We start from the raw sequence: 24,124 nt of genomic DNA on the forward strand, positions 1-24,124 counted from the left end.
CTCGAGGTATTCTAGGATTATCACAAAGGAGTTATATCGATAAAGTACTCAAAAGGTTTGACATGTAGGATTGTAAACCAGGAGACACCCCTATCGCAAAGGGAGATAAGTTCAGTCTCAATCAGTGCCTTAAAGAAAATTTGGAAACTTAAGAAAGGCAAAAGATTTCCTATACATTAGCTTTAGGGAGTCTAATGTATGCACAGATTTATACACGTCCAGATATGGTGTACATTGTTGGAGTGTTAGGTAGATACTTAAGCAATCCTAGAATGGATCATTGGAATGTAGCTAAAAGAGTCCTAAGATATTTACTGGATGCTAAGACAATATGATTTAATATTCTTCGACATGTTCAAAAATAATAATTAATTATAAAAATAATATATAATTAATCTAGAATTATACACATGAATACATTTAATGAGACTTATATTTTATAATTTGTTATTTATACAAATACTATATTGTGGAGCATGACATAGTTGTAATATGCTTAGACATCTAAGATTACAATTAGTTAAAGGTCAAAGAGAGTTAAGTTGGTAATTGCTGATTTATTTGGCAAATCAAAAATTTATGGCTATTGAATTGACTTGCTAAATACATAAGAAAGATCAGAAAAACTCAACCATATGACTTTAACTTAGTGTCAAAAAACATCTAATTAATGAAATACGATGTTAATTTAAAGCTGAACTAAATGCATTCTGAAAGTAGAAATTTATTCAGAAAAAAGAAAAAAGAAAAAAGTGTAAAGAGTTGTTTGTATTAGTTTGAAAATAGTATTTCATTCTTTTCAATATAGTGCTATTTGATTAACCTCTCATTAGATTCTATCGTTATTGTTGGAGAAGCATCTTATGCTTATATTTACAGTGTCCAAAACTAGGAGGAAAAAGAAAGGCCATGCTCAACATCAAACACAATGAAAAAGTATTGCATTTTGGAAGGAGATTATTATCAAACCATGAGTGCTTTCAAAGTTCCCAAAAATGACAGCACAATTCCAGTGGAAGAATAGTCAATACTCTATGAAATTTGGAACCTAGTTTTCTGAAGCAAAATCTCAAAATATATTATGCTGCAATGGAGCAATGGTTCAGTTCTTTTCATTGCAATCTGAGGCCATCAAAAAATTACAATCTGTCCAGAAAATTCAGACGTAAGTGAATTTGAACGATCCCTCCAAGTACTTCAACATCAAGGTCATTCTTCTTCCTCTCCTTTAAAAACATCAACACTTGCTTTGATTTCAGAAGACTCACGTACAAGTAACATAAGCTCCTTGAAAAAGAAGTCTAACTTATTGCAGTCAAAATCTTCAATTGCTGATGATACTGTCGCTTTTGAACTTTGATGAGATTGTTTATTTTCTTGTAGTAGTTGAAAGTGACACATTCGCAGAGCATCGTCCGTGGAAATCTCTTGAACAGGCTTGTAAAGACTTTGAAACGTGCCTCTGTCTTCAAGCTTCTTTACTAACTTTTCTTTGAATTGATCTGGGAGGTTTACAAATGCACTACGAAATAATGTAGGAAAAATAAGATACCAAAATTCTTCTGCAGAAAGAGATCAGTAAATACTATCACTTTTCACCTTGTGATGCCTCTAACAATTCCCCATTTGTAACCACTGCTTGCAGATTGCTTAAATCCAATGTTGAAGCCCTCTTGGGCAGAAGCTTCCTTTCCTGCAGATATACCATCTCGATAACCCATATAAACTTTTGTCAAGGGTTCCATATGATACATCCTCAAGTTTAAAGCCCTAAAAGTTTTACTATGAAGAGTTTTGGACAAAGGATTTCATATCATTTATAGATTGCAAGGATACTGTATAAAATTGATCATAACGCCTCTTCTGTTCTCTGTTTAAGTCAGCATCTGGGATTTCATTCAGAAGCCCATCATCACACCAAGAATCATCAGAAGCATGCTCTGGAACTAAAACTAACTCATTAGCATATTAAACTTTGTATTTGGTCAAAACAACCATGGCAGTATATCATACAACTTCCACAAAAGGCATCATGTAAATGCTACATAAACACCAAAGAGACCAAAATGTCATCTAATATATCCATAATATAGTCACTAATTTGAGGAAGAATGAAATTAAAATTTTAGTTTTGATGAAACTATACTCTGCACATGAATTGCTATGCATGCATCTAGGCCAATCAAATTCAATCGTCTCTGACTTTAAAGGAACAATTCATTCGATTCCAAAATCTCCACATGTGCATGCTCGCTCAATAGCAGAAATGAAAAAGAAACAGTAAAACAATATGATGCATGAGCAATTAAATTAATTTATTAATAAAATAAATTTAATTTGTTTAGAGATATTTTACATATGTAATAACATGAAAATATCTACTCAACGAGGAGAAAAAGAAAGAAAAAATACAACAAAAAAGAAATCATATTATTGAAAATTACAAATCTTGATTGAATATCTTAAAGATTCATCTCTATAAAGATGAAAGATTATCAATCAAAAATATCATGAAGAGAGGAAGACTATTTCTCAAATCAAATCAGAAATGAAGAACAAGATATCATATATTTGATTTGATGCGATTGTAATTTTTTAAATTTCTGTAATTTTCTTTTTATTCTTATACTTGAGCATATAAAAATGGGCTATAACATTGTAATGTATAAATAAAAAAAGGATCCATGAATCAAGTTTTTTTCCTTTCCCACCTTGTGAGGCATGCGGAGGTGCAAAACTTCTATCCTAGGAGTGTTATCTTTGAGCCAATTGGATAGTTATACATTTGCTTATTATTTTTAGTTATTATCTTTCACTTTTCTCTTTCTATTCCTCCACTATGAAAGTAATTTGTTGTTGCTCGTCCTACATGCCAACCAATATTGAACACTTCAAAATTAAATATACCATCACATAAGTCTCAGAGATATAACCGCAGTGCCTCACCACAATGCTAAAAACTTTGCAAATATCTAGTATTGGTAACAAACCTCATAGCAAACTTTTTACCTTCATCCTCTTGTGATGATCTAAGCATGTCCTACAAATAAATCAATTTGTTCCAAAGAGAAACAGAAGAATAGAAATAGCAGGTGCCACCAATTCCACCAAGTAAACCTTTTTCATATAAAAATATGACCAAAAGTATCAAATTTATGAGGAAAAAAAAAGCTCACTGAGGGAAAGAACAAGGGTGATCTAGAAGTTGTCCACTTGCGGAGGGAGGGCAGCCATCAGAGTTAGAGCTTATCGGGAGAATCACATCAATCGGATCGATAAGCAGCAAAAACACATAGTCCTAGATTAATCATGAGGACCAGATTGATGGTGGAAAAGAATCTTGCACTGCATCTTCTTTAGGGTTTTCGAACTAGAAAAGTACGAGAAGGGAATTGGGGGCTAACCGTGAAGTTCTGAACAAGATATGGTCGATTGTAATGCATTAAATAAATTTGTGAGAGAGTAGGGAACTCTCTTCTTTCCTTAGAGAGAGAAGCTCTGGGTTTCTAAGGCGATAAGGACAACCCCATTGCCTTCTCCCTCCTTAATTCCACCTTTGATGCGACCCAACCACACCCTTCCCCACCCACCCCCGCCCCCAACTACTGGCTTCACATCCCCTACTTGGCTCTCTCCTTGCATCCATTGTTGTTCCCCTCCCTAGGGTGTCATCATCTTCTTCTGTGGTGTCGATCCCTTCAGTTAGGGTTCCTGGAGTGATGCCAAGCCAGACCCCTAAGGTTTTCTCCTTTGGCAAGTACCAAGAAAAATGGGCCACTCCATCGGGATCCTTCCAATGCCCCTCCGCCTTCCAAGAAGAGCCAATTGGATGGCCCTTTCACTGGAAAGAGCATCTCTTAGGCATTGATGTTAATTGGTCCTTCATATGGGCCAGATGCAAGTTCACTACTATCTTCTTCTTTGTTTAACCGGATCTATGATGCTTCTAAGGATTTCATCGAATTTGAGGAAAAAACTCCTCATGAATGGCAAAAACCTTGAATATCTAGTTTGATCAATCATTTCCTCCGACTTCGACTTTGGATTTCCTGAAATATGTGGTTTCTCACTAATGGAAATGTTCTTTGGTGTCCCAAGTGATCAATTTGGCTTAAGGTTTTTTTTTGCTTTCAATTTTTTTCTAAAGCGGAGGTTGTTCGCATCCTCACCGAGGGACCATGGACCATTCGAGGGGAGGTTTTGTATCTGATGCCCAAGAAAGCTAATTTCCAGCCTCTCACAGAGAGGATCTCATCTGTCCCTATCTAGGTGTAGTTCGTCAATCTTCCTTTGGAGTACTGGAACAGAATGTGTTATTAATCTTGGTTCTCTCCTGGGTCGTCCCCTAAAGAATGATGAATGTTCTTTCTCGTTTGAAAGGGGTCGATATGTAAGGTTAGTATAGAAATCGATCTTTCAAAACCCCATAAGCAGTATGACTGGGTCACATAAAGAAAGGAATTTACCTTTGGTGTGTTTCAAGTATAGTTGTGTGGGTCATAAAGTGGATTTGCCCTCTAGTTTCGATGACTTCTTTGACTTCCTCCCTTGTTTTTCTGGACTCTTCTCACAAGGCCGACCCCCAAAAGGGTGTGGAGCAACCCCCTTCCGATTTAGATGGCTCTATTACCCTAAGGGAGGTTGGGTCTTCTCACTTAGAGCTGGACCTCTTTGGTCCATGGATTAAAGTTGAGAAGCGTTGCCCGATTGGTCGTCGGCACAGCCAAGCCAACGCTGATCGAAATCGATCGGAATAGGGGGGTGGGGTGGTGCCATGTCGAGGAAGCGATCGAGGCCATTGGTTTCCTCTGCTCCTTGAGATATTGGCACACATACAGGTCACATGCCCCCTACACTATAAGAAAAATAGTTATTAACCATGAACAAAAGTTGTCACTAAAAGAATTAGTGCAAAATGAGCCATCACTAGCTTCCGTCAGCATAGATCTCGTGGCTAAAAGTTTTAGTAACAAAAAAAGACACATATGTCATTAAATTATAGTTTTTAGTGATAGTTTATATTTGTAGCTAAAACATTAAATTCTATCGCTAAAAATAAATAAATTGATAAATTAATATTTCTGTGACAACAATTGGTTATGAACACTTCTGTCACTAAAAGAATTGACTAACAATTTTAGTGACAATATAATTAACTCTTACTGATTAAATGGAAAAGATAATAATAATTTAGTGATGGCTTGACCTATCACTAAAATATAAAAAAAATTAGTAATGGATTATTTGAGTGTCACTATACTGTCAATAATAATTTTATTAATTACCTATCAATTTTTAATAATTTCAAAATCATACCAAAACTTTTTCATAAATTCAAGATAAAATTATTGATATTTGAAACTTCACATTACAATCTTTATTTTATCCAAAAATCAATATCAAAGTGAGACAATTATAAATTCCACATCATCTCGAAAAAAAATACATCAAGATATCTTTATATCTTCATTCTTGAACTCTCCTGTGTCATCTTGTGCATCTTGCGTGAAGTCACAATTGCACAATATATACAGACAAGTCACAATTGTTAGAGTTGCATAGTAGAGTTGAATAGTCCATCACTATTATCCCATGTTTGCAAATGCAAATGGTTAAGAAGGTGAGGAAACTGAAACCCTATTCTTCACACATTATTTCTTGCTATTATACTATGGAGGTATATGCAAGTTTTCCTTTATGTCAACCTACTGCTGACATTACATACTTTTTATTTTCAGAGTTAAGAACTATTGTATATGAAAATAAAAGCAATTTTATGGTTGATTTCATTGATAAAACATAAACATGTCAAGATTGTTAGCAGTCCATAACAAGTTTCTAGTGTACTGCAGCCTAAAATTGGAATCCAAAATCAGATTAAAGCTTTCTAAAAGATATACCTCTTAAGTGAAGTAAAGCAGCATGCAAGCTTAGATATATCAGTGTTGCCAAGCATTGAAATAAAGTGATATAGAAACAGAAAATATCGAAGTCAAGTTCATCTTCCTAAGCGAGGGGAGGCCCGAAGCGCGTCGCTTGGGCGCTCGCCCGAGCCCAGGCGTCGGGCGAGCACCCGGGTTAAACCCAGCGACCGAACCAGCGTTTTAGGTCTGGTTCAATCTCCGGTGCTTTAGTTGGTCCAATCGAACCAACTAAAGCACCGATATCAGCCTTCTTCTCACGACTTCCCCAACTCTAACCCCGCTCGCCACTTCCACTCCCACTGCCGCTGCCACTGCTACCGCTATCGCTGCCACTATCGTCGCTCGTCGCTCTTGCTCTCGCTGCCGCTGCCACTGTCGTCGCTCGCCGCTCCCGCTCTCGCTCCCCCCTGCTCGCTGCTACCGCTGCCACTATCGCCGCTCCCGCTGCCACTACTCGCTGTTACTGCTGTCGCTGCCACTATCGTCGCTCGCCACTCCTGCTCCCGTTGACACTGTTGCCGCTCCCGCTGCCTCTGCTCGCTACTACTGCTGCTGCTGCCACTATCGCCGCTCGCCGCTCCTACTCCCGCTACTCGTTACTACCACTGTCGTTGCCACTGTCGCCGCTCCCGTTGCCATCGCTCGCCGCTACCGCTGCCGCTGCCACTATCGCTTCTCGTTGCTACCGCTGCCGCTGCTCTCAGTCAGTAGCCTCAGTCTTCCTCTTACTCACACTCTTCTTACTTCAATAGTATACTGTTATCAATATATTAACAATATGCTACTAACCAAGGTTCGTCGTACCGTACCGTACAGGCGTTTCGACCCGAGCTCGGTACGGTACGGTACGGTACCGGTGTACCGGGCGGTACATCAGGGCGTACCGAACAATTTTATACTTTTTTCATACTGTAGCACTGTAGCGGTATCGGGCGATCCGCATACCGGTAACCTATCAGATCGGTACGTACCGCCGGGTACGGATGGTACGCTTCGGTATGATAGACCTTGCTACTAACTATATACTAGTAATAGTATTTTTATTTATTAGATTAATAATATATTATTTTGATTTTAATACTATTAATTTTTATTTATTTAAAATTATTATTAGGTTTCAAAATAAATGATATATTTTTATTTAAATAAATATATTTATTAATTATATTATATATTTTTATATTTTAGCGTCTCGCTTCACTCAGACGAACGCCTAGCACCTCGGACGTTTTTGGACCTTAGCACCTTTTGGCACCCGGCGCCTTTTCAATCAATGCTTGTAACAAAATTGCAAACTCTCTTTAATGCATCTCAACTCCCAAAGCTTTGACAACAAGTTGACAACAACTTATAGCTAAACAATGAAAAACAAGACCAAGTTTATATACCATTTATGCCCTCCATTCCAGCTCTGACAATAGGCCGAGCACTTGAGTAGCTGCGGAAGGACCAAAAACTCTTATCTACAAAACATAAATAAATGTTACACAATGGCACTTCCCGTGATTCACCATCCAAATTCGAGCAATCAACAATCCAAATAACATAATTAATCAAATTAAAGCCCCACGCCCCCACAATCCAAACCCTAATTGAGATTTCCCAAGAGGATCCGCCATGATGAACCTCACGAGAAACATAGAAGAAAAGGCGTAATCCAAATAGAACCGAGAATCCACGCAGAACAAATACAACCTTGAGCAATTAAACGGAAATCGAGACGAGCTCCATAGCAAAAGAAACAAGAGCATATCAATGCGTCGCAATAGGAACGGGGTAGGAGAAAGGAGTGGAGGCAAACCTGGGGGCAGGGCCCGACGACGGGATCGATCGCCTGAGGAGCAAAGGTAGGGGTTTTCGACGAGCGGGACAACTGGGTGGCACGAGTGAAGCTCCGTCTCTCGATCTCGTCTTCCTCGCCCGCTCCTATTTCGCTGTTGGTGGCGACGCACGGATGTGAGGGGATCATTAAATCGCAACTACAGAGACGGTGGATTTAGGGGAAGGTAACGCGTCCTTCGCCTCCGCCCGACCCATTTATAGATCCTGGGTAAATGAGGAAGACTCGGTGTCTTCGCCGAGGCAGGAGACACCGTTATCGTTTCAAAGCTCGGTGCGTCCAGTTCCTATGCGAGAGTTGACCTGCGTCGGCCCCCTCAGACAAACTGCAGGGAATCGGACGGCCTCAGATGGCCGAACCACGTGGGCTCCGCCAGAACGGACGGTCTCTGTCGAGTACAAACTTATGGAATTGAATTAGAGATCTCTTAAATTTGATGGTGGCCACTTTGTGTATGTCTGTCTGTGTTGAGATAGATTTATCTATCCCATTCAAATAGGAGTGTTGATAGGAAAGCCTCATGTGGGGTTGTTCTTCAAGGCTATCTATCTCGTATAAGAATCTTACTATTATTTATTTTCAATATGATTGTATTAAATATAAAATAATTATTTGCTCGTTAAAATAGTTGATTAAAGTCATTGATTCTCGTAGTCCAGATAAGGCTTTAGTAAAATATCCTATGAGATTATATATTTATTATTGTTTATTTTTTAAAATTATTTTATATTTAGTTATTATATATCTAGGTCATACAAAATTTTTGGCAAGATTACATACATTCATTTATTTATTTAATTTATGTACTTTTTAATTTAAATAAAATATATATTTTATCTTAAATAAATATTAAATATTAAAAAATAAATTTATCACATAATATTCAATAAACTTTTAAAATATAATATTTAAAAAAAATACTTGCATCAATATATATATTTAAAATATAATCATCATCTATTGTTTATTAAATACTTTAATATATTTCATAGTTATACATCCATTCAAATTTTTTAAGGGACACTTAATTAAAAGCAAAAAAAATAAAGTTTTTCTCCTCAAGTTTACTTCTTACGAGACGACATCCGCAGCAGGTGGACCATGCGGCTATCCGCCAATCGAAAGCAGGCACTACAATCGGGTACGAGTCAATACAGGTAGCTTAACAAAAGCAGCGACCTTTCGTCGATAACTCCTGCGTTAATCCTATCCCAAAAGGTCGGCTAGGTGGCAATCCACTAATCACAAGGCAGGTAGAAAAAGAGGTAAGATCAAACCAAGTAGCAATAATAACAAAAAAATCCCTTAAAGACACTAACCGGAGCTTTATTCCTTCCCAGCTAGCTACTTACCGATTTAATGATGTCTTTACAGATATCCACGTGGTCACCACTGTCCAATTACTAGGAAGGTATTAAGTGCGGGTAATTGTCGCAAGCGAAAGATATGCCCACAAAAAGGCCGTTTGGTCCATCACGAGACCCATCCAAATGTGGAGCACAAACCAAGTACCAAACGCCACGTATCACGACAAGTCAACTCTTCCTGTCACCGAAGTCAAACGCCACTGGCACAGAAATCCATCAGCGTCCCATCTCTCCTCATTCGTGCTCTCTCTCGAACGCGACGGGGTGCGCATCTGCTTCTGTAACACCGGAGGGTTTTATCCACGCAATTAGGCGGACCGGTGGAGCATGGAATCCTGCGACGCTGCTCTCCCGTACACGCTGATCGGGCTCGTCCTCCGGCAGCCGTTGCCGCCCCATCCCGGCGCGGCCTCCTGCCCCAGCCGCTTTCTTCGGGACTACGCCTCCAGGGCCACCAACACCCTCCTCTGGATATGCCTCATCTCCGTCACCTCCCTCCTCTGCCGCAGGCTCGCTAGGCTGGTGCGGCTATGGGTCCAGGGCAGCCGGATCCCCGGTCCGCCCTCCAACCCCTTCCTCGCCCGTTCCAAGCTGATCCCCGGGTGTGGTTCCCTGGGGAGTCTCACCGGTGGGCGCCGATGCTTTATCGAATCTTGTTTTTGTTCTTTCGAGATGCTTTTGTCTTGTAGCTGAAATTTTGGATCCTATGGCGGTCTTGATTTATTGGAAAGATTTTGATTCGTCATTCAGCTTGTAATGATTGTTTTTTGCTAATTTCCTTATAGATTATTATTTTGGTTAGTTTTACTATCTTGGATTTATTAACTATAAGTTGTTATTATCATGTTTTTCTTTAGGGAATTTGGTTACCCTTTTATTCATGCTTAATAAAAAGATTACATTTTGCAGACGACTGATTGAATTTGGTTGTGTAGTGATTAGAACAACTTATGTTTCTCATGTCATGAAACCTAAATGTGATAAGGTGATATAGCAACCTTTTTCCTTTTATTTTTGGTTGGGTATCTCTGTGTCTGTGAGTCAATCCTGATCATATAATGTTGCTCTTTCGGTATATAATAAAAGGGCCAGAATATTCTGAAAGGGAGATAGATAAATTGGAATGACTTGAGATGATGCTTAATTATAGACTCAAAACTATATTTAAGAGGAACTCTATTGATATCGAACTATATCTTCAATCGTGATTATATTGCATCAGTCTCACTGTGAGCTTAAAATTCAACGGGCATGGCTGCACGATCTTAGTTGATTTCCAAGCTTGAATTGTCTATTTTAATTTCTGTGTTTTTTTTCTGAGTTATGACATCATCCCATCGTTCTCAATATCAACTTTTCTGAGCTCAACAGAAGCAACAACATGATTAGGATCAGTGTTTGACTTATGAGCAGTTTAGTTTATGTGTAGTTTCTTTGATGATAACCTTTTAATTTCGTAATCACAAAGATAAAAAATGGAAACATTTTTTCTATATGAAGGCAATAATTGTTTGATATAATGGTTTCTTTTTCTTTTCATGGTTTGTGATATTGACTGTCAAGATATCCCTTGGGGATTTGAAGGCCAGCTGAACTCTCTGATCCAACTGGAAGTCCCATGATTTGATTCGATTGATCTTAGTGGATTCTGATCATAATTCCTACAACCAATCCTAATCTTCTGCAGTTTTTACTATTATCTGGAAATAAATTAAATTAAACAACCTGACTAACTTAAGTACCAAGTCTAGTTTTGGGAACCCATCTAATCATTGTTTAAATAACTTGGATAAATGCGGTTATGAGAGTACAACTACTTGAATTGATTTAAGTAATTTTCTTATTTATATGCATGTCTGAGCTTGCTGTGTTGCAGGCTATCTTGCTGAGTTGCATGAGAAATATGGACCAATTGTCAGACTTTGGTTGAGCCCGACTCAGCTTCTTGTCTCTGTCAAAGATACTATGCTCATTAAAGAGGTGCTTATAAAGGCAGAGGATAAATTGCCATTGACTGGACGGGCATTTCATTTGGCTTTTGGTAGATCAAGCCTGTTTGTTTCATCCTTTGAGAAGGTATTTCTAATTAAAGAGCATAGTATTTGATACAAATTTCACCATTTTATCACATTTTCTACTCTTTCCAAATGCTAGCTTCACTTGTGACTTTGAGGTAAGCACCCAGATATCGACTGACCGTTTTGGTTCATATACCTTTTCCTTTTCCTGATACTTGCTTCCGATTGTGTTATCTTTTAGCAAAATCTGTTTCTGAGAAGTTGTTCTACAATATTTTACATAGTCCATTTCATTTGTACATAGACTATGAGAAGACATCTCATATATTTACTTATATGGTATTGTTGACTAGTCTTATGAATAGAAACTTTATTTGTTTGCTCTTTGTTAAAGATTATAATTATTCTTGTCTTGATCACTAAACTGTGGAGAACCTCTTTTTTTTTACTTCATATGTTATTTTTTCACTGGATCCAGGTACAAAAGAGAAGAGAATCTTTAGCAGAATACATGAACGGGAGAATAGCTGTGAGAGCAAATATTATTCCTTCTGAGATTGTTGAATGTGTCATGGGCAGAGTTGACACTATTATGGCTAAAGGTACCCTTGATTGTGGATCGGTTTCTCAACAGTTGGCATTTTACATCCTTGGGAGCACACTCTTTGGGGATGCATTTTTGGATTGGCCTAAAGCTAGCATTTATGAGAAGCTCCTTATAACAATTTCTAAAGATGGTTGCTTCTGGGCCTCTTATACAATCCCTCCTTTCTGGAGTAGAGAATACTGGAAGTACAAGCACATGTGCAAGAGGTTAAAGCACTTAACCCAAGACATTATTCAGCATTGTGTGGAAAAATATGACTTGTTAAGCAAAATTGGTCACAGTTCTTACAAAGATAACAAGGATATTGAAGATGAAGCCAGGTTCAATGATTCTGTTCTGCCTGATAATATGCCTTCAGGTGTTCTCCTCCAGGAAGAGATGGCAGAGTATCTCAATTCCAAAGAAGAACTATGTGGGAACATATTGGGCCTGATGTTTCATGGATGTCTAGCTACTTCTAGCTTGATTAGTAGCATTCTGACAAGGCTTGCTTTACATCCTGAATTGCAGCAGAAGGTAGATCTTACTTTAATTATATGCATATTTCAGCTTTGTTATCTGTTGGTGTTTCTTCATATGATCTTGTTTTACTCTCAAAGTGATTGAAAATGACAATCTTCATTGTTGAAGGTTGGTGGTGCTAACTGCTAATGAATTGTCAACTTTGTATGATCGGGCTAGACCATAAATTTGGTCTCAGCCAAAGGACCTTTTGATCAGAACTCTAGTAACTTGATAAAGCAATATGTGAAACAAATTTTTGTGTATTCCATCTTTCTTAGGTTGAGGAGCTGAATTTGAAAGCTAAAACTAATGAACATTCTAGAGCAAAATAATTTTAATCACTGAACATGTATTCTAGAAATGCCCGGCTAACTATATATGATCTCTTATCTATCTTCTCTGCCACAGTTATATGCAGAGATCCTTGCAGTTCAGGAGAAAACCTGCAAGTTGGACTCTGATGATGTACAAAAGATGAATTTACTTATGGCTACAGTCTACGAATCAGCTCGGTTATTGCCAGCTGGACCTTTGCTTCAAAGATGCTCTCTTGAACATGGTAATGAACCCTTCCAAGTCTAATTTTTTTCAATTTAATCAAACTTTCTGAAATATTCATTTAAGCATTGAACATTTTAGTTTCATGTTTTGTGTTGACAAGGTCATTGTGGTTGCTTTTTGTTTTCTTCTTCTCTTCTACCAACACATAGTAAAGTCTCTCTCTCTTTTCGTTCTTGATATTTTAAGCATGCTATGTTAATAAATTGTAACACTTTAAGAGAGGCATTTTAGACAAATAGGCCTACATATCTTTTGGATGGTAAATTGCTAATATAAAGACTGATGAAATCAGCATACAAGCATGAGTGTGTTACTTATATCTGCTCTGAGTTATTTGATATAAATGGCTTTACTTTTTAAGCATCTTACATGCTTGTTGCTCTGTGCATGGAAATATTGTCATTATACAGATCTTTTAAATAAATTGTTCGCTGGAGTAATCTAAATATCATTACAGGGAAAATTTCTGTTGCTATTGATGTATTCAAACACTTCAACTTGATATTCTTGAGGATTTAAGGAGTGACTCTCATTTTCCCACTGCAGTATACATAGATCTCTTATTATGTTCAGTTGACTCAATAATTTCTTTATACTGTGGAGATGAAGTTTTAAACATGATGTTAGACCGATAAATGACATGTTGGCAGCTAAAAGTCAGCACTGATCGAATTAAAAATAAATTGGAAAAGGGTATCAAGATAATCTAGTAAAAATCTGCATACCTCTTCTTCCCTTGCTTGCCAGCAGTTCTGAGACTCGAGACTTTTGTCTCCTCTTGTTCTTTTTTGTCCCTTTCCTTGCCGCATTCAGAGAGTTGCAAATCTGAGGCAGTGAGGGTTTAGTTTTCATGATTCTTGCAGTTTAAATTAACTGCTTTGCAGGTTCAAATTCAAGAAACACTCAACATCATTTGCATTTGTGTCTATATGAGGTCCATTCAGCTTGTGGCTCCTTTAGTGATGAATATGCTTTCTACAAGTGCCTTTCTTGCTCAGTGGTGATGTATGGATGCAAGTTTGACTATGAAGTATGAACCATCGTTGTACTAATTGATTGCTTGCTATCTCTGAAAATTATGGTTAGAAAATCAATTTATGGGGACAGTCAACTGGAGATATCTGATTTAGTTGAAGTGATGATCACCATGTGATTTAGAAGCTTGGTTTTTAACTTTACACTATGTTTCCTAATTTGGATTAAGAATGAGAGCTTAGTGATTTGGATGACTTAGGTTACATGGTGCAACTTTACACCATGTGATTTATAAAATTGGTTATTAACTTTACAACATGTGATTTATAAACAGGAACTTCTTTTGAAATTTATGATCAGATATTTGATTATTCAATGGTTACATGGTAACATGTTTCTCATTTGAAGACATTCATGGATGACTTAGGTTTTAGCTTCTTCTCTACAACTGTTAGTTGAAGATCGTAACTTTTTTGTTTATAGTTTGCTTCTTACAAAGAATGGTATATATCAAGGATGTAACTTTGTACCGTACCAAAGTTTCGAACATAGCTCGATACAATACGAGAGTATTAAGTGGTACACCGAGGTGTACCGCTCGGGCGAGGAGGAGGCGACATCTCATCTGTGACATCCGGTGAGGGAGGGCGGCGATGGATCGGGATCGTCGAGAAAGAGCGGCGTCAGATCTCTAGGTTCTCCTGTTTCTTCTCCCTCTTCTTTCTTCTCCCTCAACTAATACCACCCGGTAGCGGGTGGCGACGGTTGAAATCGACCGTCATCAACCGATTTAGGGTGGTAATGGGGCCGAAGCAGCCCCAATCAATGGTACCGTCCGGTACAGGTGGTATTATTCGAAATTAAAATTTTTACTATATATTGAGCAATGTTAACTGAAATATGATATTGTCATAAATATTTATATTGTCCAAATAAGTTTTTTCATGTCACTAATGTGCTAGGCATAATATTTCTTATTAATAGTAACAGGTCAGACTTTTATGGACTAATCTTGAGTTTCCAAGGAGTTTAGAACTTGGATAAGGTATATAATAATGATTGAATAAAGTAATTTTCTGTCCTGTAGGGTTTATGATGGAAATGCTTTCCCACTGGATGGAACCCATGATAACTTCCCCGTTTTTGAGAATGACTTACTTCCATTTCAGGCATCTTGGAAGCTTGGGTCGGGAAGTTGATCATGTGTTTGGAAAAGAGTAGCTTATGTAATTGGACCAGGACTACTGTGAATCCTTTAAGATTCAGCGGTAGTTGTTGACAAAGCTTTTTAACACTTTGATGTATCAAGTGAATTATCATGTCAGTTTGTTACCTTGATCCATGGTATTCAAAAAATTAATTCTACTTATCATGGTTTGTCATAGTTGATACTACAATTATTGAAACCTAGAATCTTTATGTCTTCTCTGACAAGATAATTAAATTTTTATTTTCAACCTATTCAATCAGCATTCCATGTGTGCTTTACACAGTTGTACTCAGTTGATGTCACATGGTTGCTTGAATGTGATTGTTAATCAGGCTGTTTAATTGGAGATTTCTTTTTGTGATAGCAAAACAATGCAGTTAAAGAATATGGCTGACTTAAATTCTTGACATGCTAATCTTGAAAAGAATGTTGCATTAATTTCTCATCTTTATTGGAAATTTGTTAATGTCTTTTAATTCTGAATTGCAGATATTTATCTTTGTTCTGGCGTAAATGTACCAGCAGGAGCAATTATGGTTGTTCCTTTACAGTTGGTGCAGATGGATAGCTATATCAGGGGCAAGGATGCCGGTCGTTTTAATCCATTGCGCTTCTTGTCGGAGGCCACAGACCATATAGGTACTGCTGCCATAGCATAATTGGATTTCTTTTATGCTCCTTGTGAACTTTCTTGCATCTCTTTGTGCTTAACTTTTTCTTTTCCCATGTGTAGCAGTAAAACAAGTTTACTATGTTTAATACACAGTGTAGTTTAATCCTAGTATCCTGGTAGCCTAATATCTTGTGCACAAACATTTTAAGGCCCATTCTAGTGAAATTAATTGAACAAATGAATGTTAGTGCAATTAGATTTCTACTCCCGGAAAACTAAATTTCTGTACTATGACGATTTTTTAAAAGTTTTCATGATGATTTTTTAATAATTTTCACCTATCCAAACTTGGTCAAATCAATTGAATCAATCACTCATCTAATCTAAATATTCTGTTGAGTGTTATAATTTAATATTTATCCTCTCAATACTTCTTTGAATTAATATGTAACATATTCTCATCTTTACTATTTTTTGCCTTTACCTTTTACTCTGAGCTTATATTTTAATCTGATGGAAATAAGAACTATGGGAAGGGCTTAACAGAGCTTGATGACTGGAACAGACCTATGTAGCTAAGTTGTAAGTTTTACAAGGGATTATGTGGCATTATGCCTGATTAGGCTAATCTGGTATTCTGTTAGTCTTTTGACATATCATTACTAAATTTACATGAGAGTTGGCATATGCAAAGTGCACAAAATCTTGTTGCTCACTAAAAATCAATTTTGTTATTGGTGTCCATATTATCGAGGATGCAAGACAAATGGAAAATGAAATCTAGGTGTAGCATTAATGTTGTCTAGTAACCTGAACTGTAGCTTCAACTTGTTTATGGTTGCATGAAGCTAACATGTCTCTTCAGTCAAACTGTACCTTAGGTTGAGAACATTAATTGACCATGCAGATGTAATTAATATTATCAAAACTTTGTATAATGTCATTGGCTGTTTTTGGATGAAGGTTTGTGATTTGCAAGTTCAGTTCAGTTATGTTGATTGCGAAAAATGCTCTCATGTGATTTTTACTGTATATGCAAGTTAAATTGACTTAATATTCTTTTTTAATAGCACTTAGGCACCCCATATTGAGCAATACTATGTAATTGTGTTTTTTATTTACTTTTCTATTTTTGGTGTTAAAACAAGGCCTTGTTGTCCATCTAGAACCAAATATGAATTGATGGTTGATTTTAGGTTAATTCAGTAGTTGTCTTCCTTTATCATTTTTGGAGGCCTATTCTCCTCCTTGAACTGCAGAATTCCCTGATAGAAGAGATATACATAATTGTGAAGTAAGGAAAATAATATAATTGTAGATGCCTCTCACATGTTATTTTAATGAAGTTGTAAATATATCAAGTTCATTACTACTAAAAGAAAGCATGATGGATGAAGTAAATAAGCACCTTTGAAACCATAGAATGATATAAAATGAATCTTGATGCACACTCATTTAAAACATTAGTACTAAAGGATTTCTTTTACAAAGAACCATGGTTTGCAGTACCGAACAGTACCGCCCGGTACGGGCGGTACATACCGGTCCGACAGACTTTCGGTATGCGGACCGCCTCTTACCGTTCCGGTACTGTAGCAGTACAGTGCTCGGCACACCCGGGTGTACCGCTCGGTATACCGTACCGTACCGGTACCGAGCCCAGGTCGAAACTCCGGTATGGTACGGTATTGCGAACCTTGCAAAGAACACATGTTTTACTTTAGCAATTCAGGTGTCTTGTGGTAGCTCAATTCAAGAATTGGTATTTGGACTAAAGGTTTTCATTTTGTTTCTGCAATATCAATCTTCATGTCCTTAGACATGCTCGACATTTATGGTAGGTACCTTGATGGGAGGGAAGTTTGTAGATTAGGGTATAGAGTAGAGTTGGTCTTTATTTTTTTAAGGTTGAGATTCAAACCCTCAATAGAACTTGAGTCTAGTACATTACCACCAGACTAATAGTTTAGGTGTAGGGTAACTTCAAGAAATTGCATCACCGATACCATTGTCATAACTCAACATATGTGATGATATCTTCCAACATGGCACACATTTGCTCATGCCGACATGATAATTCTTGTTTAAAAGTGGAAACGAGCATAAAATAATCCTCCAATCGTGTGATTGCTTATACAATTGAAAGAGAAGGAACCTATGTTGAAAACCAGATGAAGATCCATGCATTTATGGAACCAAGAGGCAAAGCTAAATAATGCAAAGATTGAAGTCTCATGTGCCTGTCTGAACTGGTATTCTTTGGGCATGAAATTTGCATCATGACTCATTTCTAGATTCTAGTATTGTAAGGGTTATACAGGTTCTTCTTTACCAAAACTCACAAGAATAACATACAAAAGCATCAAAACCACTGCTTCTAGCCATTATGGTTGGCTGATTTTATCAAGAGCAAGGCATTTATGCAAATTACAAGATTACTTGTTTTGCTTCATGGTCTTATTTTAATTATTCTGATATATTTAGTCTCCTTGTCCTGTCTCATGTATTTGAGTAATTCATACCATTTTGCTGTTGTATTTGTTTCGTCTGGTTTAATGCACTTCTATAATGCAATTTTCACTTGCATCAACCTTGTTATATATAGAAATGAGCTTCTTGTATTTCAATTTCACTGTTTGTTCCTACTCTCTTAGCTGCTTATTATTATTTACAATCACTGATTGAAGTTGTCTTCTGTCACATCTCCAGGAACACACAAGAAATATGAAGACTTCGAGAAAACTGCTTTCCTTAGTGAACCAAAGAGAAAGGCAGCTTTTCTTCCTTTTGGATATGGGACACGAGCATGCATTGGCGAGAAATTTGCGACTCTTGGAATTTCAACACTGATTGCATCTTTGCTTCAGAACTATGAGGTTATGATCTTCATTATATTTTATTCATGAATATGCAGTGGAGTTTTTCATAAATATGCATTTATGCCCTTTATTAGCATTTTGATAAATGTTGATGCCGCAAACCAAGGTTTACCGTACCGAAACGTACCACCCGTACCGGGCGGTATGTACCGGTCCGATAGGTTTTCGGTACGCGGACCGCCCGGTACCGCCACAATGCTACAGTACTATACTGTAGCGCTGCTACAGTATACAAAATAATATAAAATTATCGGTACACCAGGGTGTACCGCTCGGTACGTCCTGATGTACCGTCCAGTACACCGGTACCATACCGTACCGAGCCCGGGTCGAAACTCCGGTACGGTACGGTATGGCGGACCTTGCCGCAAACTACTCTCAACTATTTTATGCTACATCCATTTTTTTGTGGACTGCATAGGAAATGATTGTACACAAACATAAAACAAATTATCAATAATTTCTTTTAGTGCTCATACATATGGACTCAATAATTGGGTCTGAACTCTTTTGTGTCTTATTAAGGAAGACAAATAAAAAGCGCATCCTTACAATACAAATAATCAAAGCGGATCGTGCTGTTATATTTATTGTTCACATCCATAGAATTTGATAAGTGTCCACTAGCAGATGCATATCCAGCAATCACACAATTCTAAAATTATTTTTCCCCAATTAGGGTTGAAATCTCAATTGAGAATAGGTTCAGTTCCAATGGGCAACTTTTCTCACTATTATAACCTGTTTCTTCTTTTATTGTTTGAGAGGTGAATGGTCCTTTCTTATTTTAGTAGATATCGATAATGATAAATTGGTCATAGGCTTTGAACGCAGATAGGCAAAGAAGGGTGATCCAGTGCAAACGGCTCCCCCTAATTTGGACTCTGGGAAGGTCAATGTATGTAGTCCCTCCACAAGCAAATGAGCTAGAAACAATTTATGTAGGGCCTTGCAGATAAAAACAATACGAAACTACTTATAGATTTTGATCAGTGTAAGATGTGTTTTCTATTTCCTCTTGCTGCGTCTTTCTATTGGAAATAGTACAGTGTTTCTTCTTACTTGGTATGTTTAGTAAAGAAATAATCCCTGGAGGATGTTGTTAACAGTAATTTCTGCATAATCCGAACATGGCAATCAACTGCAAGATGGTGTTTTCTGGTGGTGTTTTCTGTGTTTAGTGATCTGAATCAACAAAGTTGCCTGCAGATAAAATTACAGCCAGGTTCGGAGAATGATCCAAAACCAATAATGAGCGACTGCGTCCTTCAGCAGCTTCTATCGAGCCCGGAGGTTGTGTTTGCGAAAAGAAGCAAGCGAAAGACATGGAAAAGTAAAGGTTCCTCATGAGCCTTTCTTACTGTCATATTACCGAGGTTATGAACTCAGGAAGACCAACGAAGATCAAGTTTTTAGCCCCTCCGCAGTTTTTGACAGCTCCAGTGGCTACTACTATCATGTGGAAGCACTTGGGGAGCTGTTGACTCCGGACGGTACACAGTCATGTGCAGTTGTTTGGTGTCTTATTTTTCCTCCAAAAGGAGTTAGTTGTAGCATTGTGGTAATGCACTGTTGATCACAGACACATTATATGTACTAAACGGCAAGACAAGCGGGGCGTATCGTTACACCCTAATAAACATCATGTGATTTCATTTGTGAGTATGTGCTCATCATTTCTCCCTGCAAAACCATCAGGTGGATTGACATGTTAGTGATATAGCATTCAATCTGGAGAGGTTCTTCCACATTTCTTGTGATACGGCCTGACCATATACATTTCGATGTCAGTGGTCCAATTAGGAGACGACTTCATCTCAAATATTATGATAAACGTCAACCTGAAATGAAGAGTTGAACCAACTTGATAAGATTCATTTTCGATAGATGTCACTTGTTGAGAACAGTGGAATAGTTTATATCAAAAATATAAGAAACACGATCGATGAAACCCCTCGATCCGAGATGCGTAAAATTCTCGATCTCAGAGTCACCATGGATGGTTACAGGAGAGTCGATGAACCCGACAGGGTCGCAAAAGGTTCTTCGCTGACAAGAGTCTCACAGACACAAGAAATATGACTAATGAGAGATATATTCTTTTCAGATTGAATAAATAACTTGATTTGCTCTCAAATGCAAGTCCATAGATCTTTTAAAGAATCCACAGGGTCAAATGATGCTGAGAAATCCTTTGTTTTCCATCCACTGCTCTAAAAACATGCAAATGGGGCAGAGTTCAAGCATGTCCAAATTTACTTTTGATGAATCTTGATGATTAAATTAATTAATAAATTATTGATCTAATCCTTATAGGATTAACTAGGATAATGGATAAGACATAAAAAGCATATATTGGGTTGGAGTGGAAGATCAAACGATATGACGAAGATTCAGACGATGCGTCGGGAGTTCGCTGAAAGGTCGTCGGGAGTTCGCCTAGAGTTTATCGGGAGTTAACCGAGAGTTTGTCGGGAGCTCACCAAGAGTTCATCAGGAGTTCGCTGAGAGTTCATTGGGAGCACACCGAGAGTTCGTTGGGAGTTCGCCAAAAACGTGTCGAAAGTTTACCGGAAGTTCGTTGAGACTTCACCGAAAGAACAATTGATATACCGAACAAAAATTACTTAGTTAATACCTTAATTGTCATAGTTAGAACCTAGATTACATTAGGATTGGGAGGCAATCCCACTAACTCAGTTAGGAGCCAATTGGGCCCAATTCAGGGCTGGTTTGGGCCAGACTGATGGCTCAAATAATGACCTGGAGCCACGTTAAGCGGTGGCACCGTCGGAGCTGGCGGTGGAACCGCTTGAGGCTCAGCCTCCCAAGTGGTTTGGGCGATGGTACCGCCAGAGCCCAATCTCCAAGGCTTTATCAAACAGTAGTACCGCTAGACTAGGTGGTGGTACCGCCCAATGTTAGTTTGTCAAGCGGTAGTACCGCTAGACTAGGCGGTGGTACTGCCCAGTATCAATCTGCAGGCGGTGGTATCGCCCAATAATGATGGTGGTACCACTAATACCCCAGAAACCGGGGATAAGATACTTTTTTACTCCAATTTTGAAGTCATTGGGGCCTATAAATACCTCACTCCTTTCTGCATGAAAGAACAACAAAAGTAGCAACAAAGTATGAAAAAATCTTTAAGTGTTGGAGTGTAAAAGTGTTGTAAAAGTACAAAGAGTCCTCCTCCTCCTCTCTCTTTAGCTTTGTAATCATTCAAGAAAAGGTGTGAGTTTTGTAAGGATTGTCTCCTAAGCCTGTGAAAAGAACAAAGCACTATAAAAAGGTGGTTGATCTTTGCCTATTGAAGGAAGACCATTAGTAGACGCCGATGACCTTGACGGAGGAGGAATCGAAAGTGGACGTAGGTCACAACGACCGAACCACTATAAATCTGGTGTGTTCTTTCCTTACTGCTTACCTTCTTTACTTAGCTGCTCACTTCACTTTACATTTACTTTAAGTCGTTATTCTCATTACTTTCCAATACGGGCTTTGTCGAAACGATTTTATCGAACGATATTTAAATTTAAATCGACGTTATTGGTAGTAAGCACTAATTCACCCCATCCTCTTAGTGTCGTATTGATCTTAATAATTGGTTTGAGAGCGAGGTTAACTCTTAATTTAGTTTAAAACCCAAGAGAGATGAATTTTATCGATAATCAAGAGGGTCATTCTATCACACGTCCTCCCATGTTTAATAGAACAGATTACTTAGAAAAGAGGATTTTTTTTATTTTTATGGATTTCGAGTTATGAAATATTGTTGAAAACAGATTTCAAAAGTCTTCTCTTCTAATAAATGATTGGAATGATTTGGAGAAGAAAATTTTCTCTTTGAACACCAAAGCTATGAATGCTTTATTTTGTGCTTTGGATAAAAATGAATTAAATCGAGTTTCTATTTATGAAACGACTTATAACATTTGACATACACTTGAAGTCACACACGAAGGTACAAGTAAGGTTAAAGAGTCAAAAATCAATCTTTTAGTTCATAGTTATAAATTGTTTCGTATGAAACTAAGCAAGACCATTGGAGACATGTACACCTGGTTTACGGATATCGTCAATGGTTTAAAAGCACTTGGTAAAAGTTTTCCTAATTTTGAACTTGTTAACAAGATATTAAGATCATTTCCAAAGAGTTGGGATCCTAAAGTAACTGTAATTTATGAAGCTAAGGTCTTGAACTGTTAGTCATAGGTGCCCAGCAAGCCAATCACGTGAGTGATGGCACGTGTGACTTGATACAGAATCTTTTTGCTTATTATATTTTGGCGTATATCACTTTATAACTATTGCATAAATGCATATATATTGTGATGTCCTTGGATTTGTGCAATGGGAATCGGATCGTGATGAGATCACGATAATGAGATCGATTCACCTTTAAACACATATCCTAAATAATCCCGGTCATAGGTTACTCGAGAGGGACATCGTGATAACCGGATAGACTGGTGTGCTATATACCCGTCCATATGATGGATGCAGCTGGTCTCATAGCTGCTCGTGTAGGGACACTAGGGATACAGTACAGGTGCTCATTGGAGAATGAGTTCACTGATTGATCCGCTTACGGAATGCTGGATGGTTGATGATGCCTTATTGTCAGACAGCAATTCCGTAGTCCTAGTGGTGTATCTGGTCCTTAGACTTGAGACACCAAGGATGTCCTGTATGAGTGCTCCACTCTTTGATATCAGACTTATAGGTTTGGCTGTCCCCAGATCTAGTACAGTTGGTCATTGGGAGTGGTAGTCGACCTTACGAGGGCTATTGAGTGTCAATAGAGGATCATCCACTCTCGGCGTCATGAGAGGAATATCCTATGTGTTCTTGCTCAGACAAATCCCTGGCCAGGGTCATTCGGGTTGAGAGAGAAAGAGTTCTCCGGGAGAATCCGATTAGAGCGAGACTCGAGTAGAAACCGTATGGGTCTGACAGCACCATGCTCGATATACGGTCTCTGGGATATTAGATGGATGAGGGACTATAGGTACATGGTAACTGAGGACAGACAGGTCCAATGGATTGGATTCCCCTGTATCGTCTGGGGACTACGGCGTAGTGGCCTAGTACTTCCGTAGTCGATGAGTCGAGTGAATTATTACAGAGATAATAATTCACTCAATCAGAAGGAGTTCTGACAGATATGACTCACGGCCAGCTCGATATTGGGCCTAGAGGGTCACACACATATGGTAGGCATTGCGATGAGTAGAGGTTCGGATATGAGATATCCGACGGAGCCCTTGTCTTATTGGATGCAGATCCAATACCCACTAGGGAAGGACCCATTAGGGTTTTGACACGGGATCTCTATAAATAGGAGGGATTCACAGCCTCATAGGCTAGAGTCTTTGCTTGCCCTTCCTATTCTCCTCTCCCTCTCCACCTCAGAGTAGGCCTGGAGTTTTGAGGAGCGTCGTCGCAACCCTGCTGTGTGGATTACCGCTAGAGAGGAGGACGCTTGACCTCCTTCACCCTCTCCTAAGGATCTGCAAGGAAACAGGGATATACGATCTCCCTAGGTAACACAATCTCTATACACAGTTTTGTGTTTTTGCGGATTTTACGCACCAATCTTCACACGGCGATGAACATCTTTTGG

At 38.2% G+C, this 24,124-nt stretch overlaps 1 protein-coding gene and 1 long non-coding RNA gene across 2 annotated transcripts; one reads left to right on the top strand and one right to left on the bottom strand.

Annotated features, from left to right (window-relative positions):
• Window positions 1-1,384: 1,384 nt before the first annotated feature.
• LOC135593274 (uncharacterized) lies at window positions 1,385-7,944 on the bottom strand. The gene is made up of 4 exons (XR_010479485.1): window positions 7,726-7,944; window positions 7,313-7,387; window positions 1,600-1,940; window positions 1,385-1,522 (listed from the first exon to the last, which is right to left on the bottom strand). It is a non-coding gene; the product is annotated as an uncharacterized LOC135593274 (long non-coding RNA).
• Window positions 7,945-9,341: 1,397 nt separating this feature from the next.
• LOC135593275 (cytochrome P450 72A397-like) lies at window positions 9,342-20,163 on the top strand. Its single transcript, XM_065083180.1, has 7 exons — window positions 9,342-9,759; window positions 11,008-11,207; window positions 11,628-12,272; window positions 12,669-12,819; window positions 15,496-15,645; window positions 18,329-18,495; window positions 19,708-20,163. Exons 1-7 carry the CDS (start codon window positions 9,459-9,461, stop codon window positions 19,846-19,848), a joined length of 1,755 nt encoding a protein of 584 aa, XP_064939252.1. The 5' UTR covers window positions 9,342-9,458; the 3' UTR covers window positions 19,849-20,163.
• The last annotated feature ends 3,961 nt before the right edge of the window (window positions 20,164-24,124 follow it).

Source organism: Musa acuminata, chromosome BXJ1-9 (genome assembly GCF_036884655.1).
Source record: "Musa acuminata AAA Group cultivar baxijiao chromosome BXJ1-9, Cavendish_Baxijiao_AAA, whole genome shotgun sequence".
Classification (NCBI taxonomy): domain Eukaryota; kingdom Viridiplantae; phylum Streptophyta; class Magnoliopsida; order Zingiberales; family Musaceae; genus Musa; species Musa acuminata.